The 13193-nt window shown below is 42.2% G+C and overlaps 1 protein-coding gene across 1 annotated transcript in view; it reads right to left on the minus strand.

Annotated features, from left to right (window-relative positions):
* The window catches only part of LOC126195803 (cadherin-related tumor suppressor-like), a gene marked incomplete at its 5' end in the record, with an annotated part of 496439 nt that overhangs the window by 136967 nt on the left and 346279 nt on the right, over positions 1-13193 (minus strand). The window contains 3 exons of the mRNA XM_049934438.1: positions 1839-2039; positions 10049-10441; positions 11930-12121. Coding sequence (XP_049790395.1) covers positions 1839-2039; positions 10049-10441; positions 11930-12121 — 786 coding nt within the window. The remainder of the gene's footprint in view (positions 1-1838; positions 2040-10048; positions 10442-11929; positions 12122-13193) is intronic.

Below are 13193 nucleotides of genomic sequence, written 5' to 3' on the forward strand. Positions count from 1 at the left end.
CTTCGTTGGAAATAGACAACAGACACTCACTCACTCACTCACTACACACACACACACACACACACACACACACACACACACACAAACACAATTCACACACGCAAGCACAGACTCTGTGTGCATTAAGTGCATATTAAGACTTGCCTTCTTCAAATCCAACAGGATTTAATTCCATGAAGAAATTCTATCCACAGGCTAATTGGGTTACTGAAAACTGTGGAATGACTCTTACATTCACTAAAGGACACCAGATCATTGAGTTGAAGTTAACTTGCGGCAAACTTTTCAACCAGTGAGTTTTGGGAAATTATTTTGTACTTTAACTTGTGAATGTAAACTATAGCTGATCATCTCATCATTAAGCACAGCATCAATTTTATCATAAATATTATTTCTTAAACACCTCATTACTTGAACTGTGTGTGAAAATTACTGGATTCTTCTCATTCTATACAGAGCAAATATTTCTGCTTTTTATAGCAGTAATTCCTTGACATTTCTGAATCTTATTTTGTACGTCGCTAATTCCTTAGTCATTTCTGGATCTTATAAATCAATTTCCTGCCATCTGAAATGAATGTAATAATTCTTGTTCCTGTTTGCTCCATCTGGATCACCCTCCCAACCTCTGTAATATCCTTGTCAAAGTACATCACATTCCCAGATCTTATTCCTACCACCCTGTACTAGTTCCTGCTGTAAAACCTGAACCAAGCACCCACCAGTTATAAACAACTTTCTGGAGAGGGCAACCACAGATCAGAGACACTATGAATAACAATAACATCACTCAATAAACATTCAAACTATCATAAAAATTACAGCAATTAGAAAGTCATGAATGATGAAGGTGTTCCCACCAATTACCACTTACTCCAGTCCCACCACTTGTAAATCGTACAACATAAAAGGCAAAGAAATGTGTCAAACCATACATGTTGCTTACTAACTTAAGTGTGTTCACTGACGTTATTTTGTATATGAGTAACCTCTACCAAATGGCCTGAGCACATGAATGGACATAGAGCTGAATGTGCCGGGACACCTGGTATGCAACTGCTGAACATGGTCTACAATATGACCCCAGGGGATCCTGAGTGCTTGCAGCACCACACGAGGTATTTGGTTCAATCTATTTGATGCAAATTTCCCTGAACTCTGCACATGGGAAATTGCTCTCCAACATATTCTTACATCCCATCAGCCTCCTGCACTCACCCTCTGTTAACATACTAACCCCCCCCCCCCTCCTCATTATTATACATGGGGTGTTTATTTGCTTAGTCAATTACTTTCTTCATATAACTTTTTATCATTTCTCTTCATCTATCCATTTTCTCTTTCTCACTCTGTCCTTCACTCATCTCTGGACTGAAGTTGGCACAGTGCTTACACTATAGTTCACCTCCTACTTTCTCTGTATGCTTCCCCTTTTATTTTTGTTATTCCTCATCCTCGTCTTTCACCTTCTACTCTCTCTCTCTCTCTCTATGCTTCCCCCTTCATCTTTGTTACCCCTCATCCTGATTATGGATGGGTCCTCTCATCCTGTCCTGGTGTAGCTGTGCTACCTATCCCTCTTTCCCCCTCAAGCTATTACAATCAGTGTTTCTTGTAAATGTGTCTTTCAGCAGTATTGGAATTTTTCCTCTTGAAAAGTAAGTACTGGCCCTTTGTAATTTTATATTTTTCTCAAGTGAATTTTCCTTTTGATGTAATAAATTATCAAAATTTCTCACACTCTTGAGTTTCAAAACCACTACTTCTGGACCTAATCCTGGAACACAACTATACATCAATTACCTCTACAGGTACAACAGAAGGTAAAGCCAAAGTACCTCACAGTGGTAGTCACCCGTGGTGTCTGCGTCGTTGGGACGCACGTCGGCAATCTTTCCGTGTGGCAACTGCCCCTCGAAGGCATAGACAAGCACATGGACAGCGCGTGGTGTAGACGGGCTGTCATTCTGGTCCAGCACGACCACTGTCACCGGCAACTGTGACCGCATCGGTGGCTCCCCGCTGTCCTCCACCTCCACCTGTCATGAGTATTTGCATTTCATTATACTGAGGGCAGGCCACAACTTGTAACCAATTTCTATGATTTAAAAAAAATAAATTTAAATAAAATAAAAATTACACAGTACTGTCACAAAAGGTTACTTACAGACTGGTTACACTTTTATTTTACAAGGTAATATTGTCAACTGTTGGTGCAAGAGAAAAGTTATACCTGGGGGGATATAAACAGCTAACTTAATGGCAATTTTCAAAACGCGCACCTTCTTTCTGGCCAGCTCATACACCGAGTTATCCCAAAATTCTGTATACATGGAGTGTCGATCCCTCTGGTGGTTGTAAACTTTACTTAGCTACTATAACAGATAGAACACTGAAGCTCAGTATCTTATTTCCTAGATCAGTTCCATCTATGGCTAAAGCTTTGATCAGCTATCTAGCTTAATCGGTTCCATTCTGGAAATACTAGTTACTGGTTACCCTGATGTAGTTTGGTGGCATGTCTCAACAACCTATGTACAAATTGTGGTTTGAGCTCGAGTAAGGAAACACCTTCCTGTATCAAGTTTGCACAACCTCCCCTACAAATGACTGATTAAGTTTGTCACTGTTAATACACTGTGTCTTCTGACAAAAAGCGAGGTGTCTATATACACAATGAACATTAATAAAACCAACATATACAGGGACACATTCCTGACTGTAAATGGAAGAAAAAAGGTCCCTTCAAACATCTGTCCTGAAACGTGCGAACAACAACAACAAATCATCTCGGAACACGGTACAGAGCTGCATCACATCCATGTAACAAATGTTCAAAGTGGCCTCCATGGGATGCAACGTGCATGTCCACATGTCGTATCATGGATTGCTACACTCTTTCACATGTCCTGCTCTCTCTGAATAGTGTCACAGGTGCCGTGAACACACTATTGAAAGGTCGGCACATCAGGAAGTGGTTCAGTATACACAACACTTTTCAGATATACCCAGAGGTAAAAATCCAGGGGGTTTAAGTTCAGTGATCTAGAAGATCATGCTACAGGTCCTCAGCATCCCACCCAAAATCCGGGGAAGATGTTGTTGAGATGTCGGCGAACTGCAATGTGGAAGTGGGGTGGTGCTGTGGTGCTCCATCACGCAGAAACCACATAACCTGTTGTATTGCAAAAGGCACAGTCTCAAGCAGCTCAGACAGAGTTATCTGCAGGAAGTCCTGGTATGTTCCTCTTTCGAGGCATTGTGGAATAATAAGCAGTCCTAGTATGTGGTTGCCAAGAATTCCTGCCCACTCATTGATGATGAACAGATGCAGATGAGACATGTCAACCATTCACTGAGGATTGCCTGTAGCCCACAAATGACGATTGTGCGGAATGATGATGCCAATTCTGGTAAACGTTCTTTGCCAGTAAAGAGACTGATGACAGAAATCCCACAATTGTGATAGTCTGGTGCAAAAACCATCGACAATATTTTTCCCGTAGAGGGAAATCAGCTGCTGATAGTATTTGCATTCATTGCAAGTGATACTGATAGTAGCGGTTGTCATACAGGAAACACATAATTATACTTTGGCTAACACCGTGTTAGTGGGCAGTTGTATGGAGCTTGTACTAGGGTTCGTCTCAATATCCTGTAGAATCCAGTCCTCCAAATCTAATGTACACACAGTCCACTGCCTCCCAGCACATTTGTTTGTTTGAAAGGACCCATGATCACACAAATACCCAAATAGGGTTTGAAATGTGTGTGATGTGGTCCATGTCTGTGAGGTTACTTGTTTTGGTATTGCTGTGCTGCCTCTCAATTGTTTCCATTTGCTTGGTCATAGGCAAACACCATCTCGGCTTTTTACTGGTGTGAACGCTGGACCATTCTGCTGCTTACAATACACTGCATCAATAACACAGCCTGCAACACAAAAGGAACACACGGCACATGGTCAGAGGAACTTTCATTCGTCAGCACCATCTACCACGGCAACAATAAATTTCCGGGTACACCATGTCCTTCTTTCCCTTTGTCTGTAGGTCTATAGGTGCCTTGTCAACAACAACTCAATGGTAAGAAGCATTAACTAGAACTATTGTTGACAGTTTTCTCAGATTTGCTATTACTGATTCTATGAACCACTTTGTAAGTGTAACATGGTTTTTTTCTTCATGATAATATCCTACATTCATAATGAATTTTGCACTCTGCAGCAGAACGTGCATTGATATGAAACTTCCTGGCAGATTAAAACTGTGTGCCGGACGAGGACATGAACCTGGGATCTGGAAGTTTGGAAGGCAGGAGATGAGGTACCAGTAAAAGTAAAGCTGTGAAGAGAGGTCATGAGTCAAGAGAGGTCACAAGTGAAGTGCCTCAGCCGATAGAGGATTTGCCTGCAGATGGCAGAGGTCATATGTTCAAGTGGTGGCCTGGAACATTGTTTTAATCTGACAGAAGTTTCATTTCCTGTTTTCTTTGATTTGAAAAGCAGGAGGCCATTTGCGAGGACCTAGCAAGGTGCCTGCATGCATCATATTTAACTGAAATTACCTCGTGTTACAAAACTCTCATAGAGTTCCAGTTCTGCCCCAATTACTGGAAGGCATTGCCATTATTCCTTTGGTAGTTTCATCTGTCCAGCCCTGCTTGACAACATGACCAGAAATGACCACCCAACCTCTGCATCAAGAACTTACAGCTACAGAAATTCCCACAGTGAAACCCTAGGTTGTGTAAAATGGTGAATAACTGCATGCAACTGCCTGAAAAAGTCCTGTTTTGTTCAGTGTGACCAATAACTTGCAGTGTTGGATGTTCCTTTCTGTGATAATAATTATAAACATGATGACGAACCGTATCCTCTGCAAATGAATGTATACTGGTAATTATGGAGGAAAATTCTCATATAATATAAATCTTGTAATCTGCTTATCCATACAATATTTTTTTCACCAGGTTTTTCAGTTTAGATGTTTCTCCAGTTTCCTTTTCTATCTCGAACACTTCCTTGCAAATTGTCATAATGGTGTTTTCATCTATATTCAAAGCCCAGCAGCTGACTACCATTAAATTTTTCAGTCTCAAAGTAGGCATTTAACATGCAAACCATTTCTCTCGAATGAGCTAATATGGCAAGCTCCATGCTAAGAGAATGATGTCAATCTTCCACACTTATAACTTTTGACAAACTTCCTACTGACATTGTACAGTACAAGTAACAGTAACAACACATAAAATAACAACTCTTACAACCATAAAACCCAAAAAAGTTGCAGGGCGCAATGACCACACAGGACAGCAGGCTGCCTGTTAACTGTTGCACTGACAAAACACAGTTGGTGTCTCCCACATGGACAACCCCCCCCCCCCCCCCCGCCCCTCTCCACTACTTAGCTGCAGAAGTAATTTTGATCAGTTTTCAAGAGGCTCAACAAGTCTGCGACAAGGTTACTTCTTCCTTACCACTGAGATGTTAGACATCGTACACTTCCATTTCATGGTAACCTGTTGTCACATTATTTCTTATTTTAACGGCATCTTTTCTGCGAAGATAAACATTTATTCAGCAGCATTAGAATACAACAGATCGCGATAATCCTATATTCTATTATGTCATAGTTATTATTACTTGTGTGGCTATATATATACAAGATGAAAGTGAACTGCCAATCTCAGCCACCTGAGGGCTTGCCCTCATGCGGCTGAGATCAGTAATTCACTTCCATCATGTCACATATTTCTGGCACTTTTCTTAAGCTTTTTCTTTTGTGTGGTGGCATATTGAGCTGTGAAGTATTAATAATCATGTAGCAACAGCTAGTTAAACATTAACCAGAAGTAAAATAATATTTGCCAGTTTAAAATGTTTTACAAACTATCCCTGTCATTCGCAACATGTACATGTAAAATTTGTCATGTACAGTGGGTCGGGAGTGCCTACGACATTCAGAGGTGTCGAGGTGTATGTTTCAGGAAAACAGGAATAAAATGGCACCCTTCTCAAGATTATGTACAGTCTAATCATCTGCACTATGTTTACATTATACCCAAAGTGTCAGTAGGAAGCAATTCTTTATGTATTGTGGTATACGGGACATTTCTGAATTAAAGTATAGCTTGAATTTTTTAGAGATAAAACATTTGCAGCAATAAAACATTTTATTGCCCTCATCATACTCTGATTCTTAAGGAATTCGTAAACTGTAATTGGTCTCAATCAACAATCTGAATTAATCCACTAAATACACACATAAAAAAAAAGGTTTTGCATCACCTCAGTTCCGAGAGTTTCGGAACCTGTACAGCAAACTGGAATAGAGAACAACATAAACATCATCTGCCCTTTTTATTGCTCATGAAAATCACACATTGCATGTTGTACCACCATACAGCACGACCTTCAGAGGTGGTCGTCCATACTGCTGTACACACTGGTACCTCTAATACCCAGCAGCACATCCTCTTGCATTGATCCATGCATGTATTTGTCATGGCATACTATCCACAACTTCATCAAGGCTCTGTCGGTCCAGACTGTCCTACTCCTTAACGGTGATTCACCGTAGATCCCTCAGAGTGGCTGGTGGGTTATGTCGTCCATAAACAGCCCTTTCAATCTACCCAGGCATGTTCAATAGGGTTCATGCCTGGAGAACATGCTGGCCACTCTAGTGGAGCGATGTTGTTATTCTGAAGGAAGTCATTTACAAGATGTGCACGATGGGGGGTGCGAATTGTCATCCATGAAGAAGACTGTCTAGCTAATACACTGCCGATATGGTTGCACTATCGATCGGAGGATGGACATTAACGGTGATATCCATGACCATCAGAAGCGTAAGTCGGTCCCACATAGTGCCATCGCAAAACAGAAGGGAACCTCCACCTTGCTACACTTGTTGGGCAGTGTGTCTAAGGCTTTCAGCCTGACCAGGTTGCCTCCAAACACATCTCCAACGATTGTCTGGTTGAACGCATACGCAACACTCATCGGTAAAGAGAACGTGATGCCGATCCTGAGCGGTCCATTCGGCATGTTGTTGGGCCCATGTGTAACCCCCTGCATGGTGTTGTGGTTGTAAAGATGGACCTCGCCATGGACGTCAGGAGTGAAGTTGCACATCATGCAGCCTATTGCACACAGTTTGAGTCATAAAGCGACGTCCTGCGGCTGCACAAAAAGCATTATTCAACATGGTGGCATTGCTGTCAGGGTTTCTCTGAGCCATAATCCATAGGCAGCTGCCATCCACTGCAGTAGTAGCCCTTGTCTGATGTCAGCGAGGCATGTCATAGATAGTTCCTGTCTCTCTGTATCTCCTCCATGTCCGCTTTGGTTCACTCCGAGATGTCTGGACACTTATCTTGTTGAGAGCCCTTCCTTGCACAACGTAACAATGTGGATGCAATCGAGCTGCAGTATTGACCATCTAGGCATGGTTGAACTACAGACAACACAAGCCATGTACCTCCTTCCTGGTGGAATGACTAGAACTTATTGGCTGCTGGACCCCCTTCATCAAATAGGCACTGTTCATGCATGGTTGTTTACATCTTTGGGCACGTTTAGTGACATCTCTGAACAATTAAAGGGACTGTATCCACGGTGATGCAAAACTTTTTTTGATTTATTATCACCTGCTGATGGAGAAATATAAGAGAGAAATGAAAAACTGAGTTACTCACTGAGCCAAGCGTTTAGTACTTGTTTTACAACAAAAGTAAAAGTTATCGAAAAGCTGTTTTTTCCCCTATTATTAATACTGTTTTCGGCGCTGTCCTCCACCTTTTTTCTTATCACGTGCCAATCCTTTCAGCTCTACGTAACTACTAGATCCAACATCCCCTATAGTCTGGTCTTCATATTTTAGGATTGCTGTCTCCTGAATAACCCCCCCCCCCCTCTCTCTCTCTCTCCAGCTGGCTGGCTGGCTGATGCTCTAGCAGATGTTGCGTTAACCTGTCGTCTTTGCTTCCATGGGTCTTCCACAGACTTCATTCCTTATCTATTCTTTCCAGCACTTTTTTATATCATACTTTATCTACCAGGTAATTTTTGACATTAACAGCTACATACAAAAACCTGGAAACAAAGTTAAGCTTATAGATAACTGGAGCTGCAGCAAGGAACAATGTACTCAGGATACGCAGTGTAGCTTTGAGCATGTGTGTGCCCCATACTTAAATAGCAGCACATTTGAGATGCTTCCAGTTTCTTCTTATCTCAATTTCCAATGGTCTGAGTATCACTTTCTTACCACCTCGTGTTGCAGATGTACTCTTTTGGGAATTTCTTATTGCATTCCATACCAATATAAGATACAAAAAGGAATTCCTTTATTGAAGAATGCAAGCTATCTTCATCTCTACCAATCCATCTCTGATAGCTTCTCTGCTTCACCCACCTTGTGTAATCCTGCTTCCTAGATAGGAGAATTCTATCAGTTCTTACACTGCTGTGCCATTTGTAGTTTTGATGTTAAACTGGTCATTACTCTCCTTTCTGCTATCCTTCATCATCTTCACCTTTGCTCTGTTTATCCATAAGATACAAGTGTATTTTATGCTATGTATGCTGTCCGCACCTTTCAACAGCCTAAGTGTTATCTACATCTGACATGAGGGCTGTGTCATCTACAATCTGAGCACTGGAATGTGTTCCCCTAGAACTTTTCATCTTCATCCAAAACTTTCTTTCATTTCATTTATTGCTTCTTCAGTGTACAAATTTGAATGGTAGTAGTGGTAGCTTACAAGCTTGACTTACTCTCTTCTTGATACAAATTGGTCTTTCTTGAACTTCCACTTTTATTACACCCACTTGGGTCTTGTAAGTGTTGCAAATAATTTGCTTTTCTTTGTATTTCACCCTCAATTGTCTAAGAATTATGAACATTCTCTTCATTAGTAAATACTAAGAAGATGTCCTGATTTTTCTTGGATCTTCCTTCCATCACCAATAACCATGTCAGAATTATTTCTCTGGCACCTTTTCACTCCCTGAGATCAAACCGATCTTTGCACATTACAATGTCAATTTTTGTTCTTACCCTACTGTATACTATTTTGATCAGCACTTCACAAATGTGGCTTGTCACACTAATCGTCTGACAGTTTTTGTGTTCATCCAAAAGTCCCTTCCTCAGTACAGTGATGGTGATGTTTCCTGAAAATCTGATAGTAAGTCATTTGTTTCACAGATCTCTGACATTAACCCAAATAACTTTCTAGTTCCCAAATCACCCACAGATTTCAGTTAGCTGTTTAGGCATATCAATTACTGGTGACTTATTTGAGATCGAGTCATTTGGTGCTCTACCAAACTTCTTGCTCCTCTCCTATCACACTGCGAGACTTCACCATATAAGCCTTCTAAGTACCATTTGAACTTTCTCCCACATTTAATAGAGGTTTCCTACCTGCAGCTTGTAGGTTACTACCTTTACATTCTACTTTCCCAAAACTACATCGAACTTTCCTGTATTCTATGTCAATCTTCCTACAATCATATCTCGTTCAACACACTTCTCTCTTCCATTATCATTTATCCTGTTTGCACATCCTATTAATTTCATTCCTAACCAGCTTACAATGCAATGGTCCTTCCACAGTTGTACGATTTTCTCCTTTCTTCCGTGAGATTGACAATTTCCTGAGTCTTGAGTCATTCACAGGTTCTTCACCTCTACTATCGCTATACTTATGATGTCCTGTACCACATTAGTTATTTTCTTCCTTATTATATTTCACTACTATTCCGGCAAACTGATTTCCATTATGTTACTTAAGACACTGGTCACTGCCAGAGAGAATTTGCATTCCATTTCATTCTGTCTTAAGATTTCTGGCATTCCATTTCAGCACATATTCCTTTCTCTTATATTCTCTTGTATATCCCCTTATCCATTTAACAAAAAAATTGCTCCTGGAAAACTGAAATTGTAAAATAAATTATAAATTATATAAGCCAAGTCATAGATGTAAACAGGTACGAGAAAGAGGCAACGTTTGAAAAGACAAGAGATGTACTCACAATTATGTCAAGTTCTGGTGTGGCTTCCCGGTCCAGTGGACGTGTCGTGCGGACGAGCCCCGAGTGACGCTCGACAGAGACGTGGTCACGGTGGCGGCCACCCACCACACTGTAGGCGAAGGGTGCTCCGTTGGGTGGCAGGTCGGGGTCAGTAGCAGTCAGCGTCATTACGGACGTACCCGCAGGTTCGTTTTCAGACACGTAACCTCGTGACGTGTCAGCGGCCAGTTGTGGCCCGTTGTCGTTTATATCGGTGACCTGCACACGCAAAGTCGCAGTGCCCGTCTGCGGTGGTGTGCCCGTGTCGATGGCTCCCACGACCAGTGCGTACGCCGGTGTCACCTCGCGGTCCAGCCGCGATGTGGTCTCCACTACGCCTGTCGCCGGGTCCACCTATCGACAAGAGGACAGTTGACTCAGCTCTTGTGTCGTCCACTGTGCACTGGGCAGGACTGCATCTCAATTGTGATTGGAGAATTCAGCAGAACTGGTACACAGGTCAGTAATGCACCACAGCATATAAAAAGGGAACATCTCTGCACAACGGATTAGGTTTTTGGCAGCACTCGTTTGGTGACAAGATTGTTCTCATGTTTGGAATCAACCACACTAAGCAGTAGGTTTGTATATGTTTAGATACTCATCTCTACTGTTTCATTGTCACCAAAATCTCTAGTAACTGGACTCGAGGGAGCCCAGAGCACACCGGCCAAAGGGCATTAATAGGGAATCACCGATACAACGTGGACATCCACAACAGGGACGACTGACAACACACATCGTACAGCGAAATACCGAGACCAGAGAGGAAAACCAAAAACCAAATCATATACCGAGATGTAGCAACTATCAGCGACTACAGCATGACGAATAGGCAAACGATCACGAGCACTGTCTTAACACAACTGCAGGCCGGGCCCCTGTGCCGCCGGCTTTATAGGACCACCGTGAGCACCGACAGGCTGACGCAGTAGGTGTAGCCCGAGCATAGTGACGGTGACGACGGCAGTGCTCGCACATTATAGACGTGCTGCCTAGTGGCTGTCGTCTATGTCCACGCCTTCTGGTGGGCTGTCAAAACTGTCGGATCATCGTACCAGAATACTTTCATCTCACCTTCCCACAAAGCACTGAATCCATCTACAACTACACCCACAATGCACTTGATGCACAAAGGAGACAAAAATTCTAGCAGGGTACATCAACAGCTCGTGTCCCAACTTTTTTCATGTTTGGCCACTAGGGAAAATTTAAGAATATCATACAGCTTTATGTGGCACAAGTCATTTAGGAAGTAGTATTGAAAGATATTTGTTTTGTTGAGACAATGGGCATCTGGAAAACCAGGACGTGAAATGACAAACGTGTGCCATTATTTCTGACATATTTTCCCCTCAGAGTTGCCCACAAAATATTCATAACTAGTGGTACAAGATATCCTAGACAGTTATACACATTGTGGTATGGAAATAGGTGAATGTCTTGTTGTAATTCATCCTTACAGCTTTTTAACTACCGAAAACATCAAATCAAAAACTTACACTATCCTCATAAAAAAGAGTGTAGTAATGCAATGGTTATTACGAAGTCTACTGAATGTTTCTGAGAAGAAGATGAAAAATATGCTAAACATGGAGAACACTGCAGGTTTTGCCCCATCATATGCAGACGAGGAGGAAACATTCCACTCATCCACGTCAGCCTCCACTTCCAGAGCACAAGCTATACAGGCTGTGTAGATAATGCAACTGTAACATTAGCTAGTTCCATTAAGAGTATTGACTCGGGCTTACCAGAACTGATGGACCATTCATTTGTCACAGTCGTGACCGGTACAGTACGCACAAAGGCAAGAGAGTCAAATAACACTAAACGACTCGCCTTGAAGGCGTGCCGAGCGTTGCCGGCGATGATCGAGTAGGAGAAGTGGTTGTTGTGAGGCCGCACGTCACTATCGGTGGCGCGCACGGTGGCCACCGGGGCACCCGGCGCCGCCCCTTCCGACACCTCCGCTTCGTACACTTCTCGCTCGAATTCCGGCGGATCGTTGCCGTCCTGGATGGAGATGATCACCTGCAGCAAAAGACCACAAATGTCAGCATTGCCCCAGCACAAAATCTAATATTGCCACAGGCACTTACCGTACGAGGGTTGTTTTCGATGTTGTCAACAGAGACTTGTCTTCGTTGTCTGCAAAACACTTGAAAGTTAGCAGTACTAATCTTTTATTAGTGTACAGATCACCAAAATTGCTTTATCCAGTAACCTACTTCTGTACTCGTCTTGAAACTGCAAACTTTCTCACTTGTTATAATTGCAGTTGTTTGCAGACTTGTCACAAATCCTATACCCACTGCTGCAATTGTCTACAGACATGTCACAAATCCTATACCTACTTCCTGCAATTTGTCAACAATACTGTCTACTGAGGCATTGCGTACTGACTTCCCGTGACTTATCACTTCCCTTTGAAATAGTGTCTGATACGAGTAGGTTCAATTGACATCCCGAGCCAGTTGTCCGAAGCATCCGAGTATTTTAACAAGTCTCCCATTGTGGAATTTATTTACCCATGAAAAATTAACAGGTGAGATATTCTAGCACCACAGTGTATTTGGAACTAGTGGCAGTTCACAACCAGCAAAATATGCTCAGTTTGCCACAAAATGAGAACACTGTCCCTGACTGAATCTTCTGAACAGTTACCAATACCTCACTTGTCGATAGCCGACACTCGGTAAGTGCTGAACCTCGATGGACATCTTTGTAATTTGTACTTCCAGAGTGTTGGTGCTGTCATTTTATTTCCTGTAAGGTTTGTATTCAACAGCTCGATTAATCAGTCACGGTGACAAAGGAAACGAGTCAAATCACCCCTATTTTTGCAGCCCTAGTCCAAACTGGGCACACATTTGAGCCTCACCTCATTCCTTCTGTCACAATGGAAAATAAGTTTCACTGCCTGCAGTTTTCACAATCACTCAACACACTGTTTTTCCTAAATTCGCTGTGGAAACTGTCCATATTCATTGAATGCCTGCAGGAATTCTCCATTGGTAGAAAGTTGGCATCCTTTCAGCCAAGTAATGTCCTGAAAGAGGAGGAGACCTGGGCTAGATGCAGAGTGTCCATAAACTACAAGCAT

Source organism: Schistocerca nitens, chromosome 7 (genome assembly GCF_023898315.1).
Source record: "Schistocerca nitens isolate TAMUIC-IGC-003100 chromosome 7, iqSchNite1.1, whole genome shotgun sequence".
NCBI classification, from domain to species: Eukaryota; Metazoa; Arthropoda; class Insecta; order Orthoptera; family Acrididae; genus Schistocerca; species Schistocerca nitens.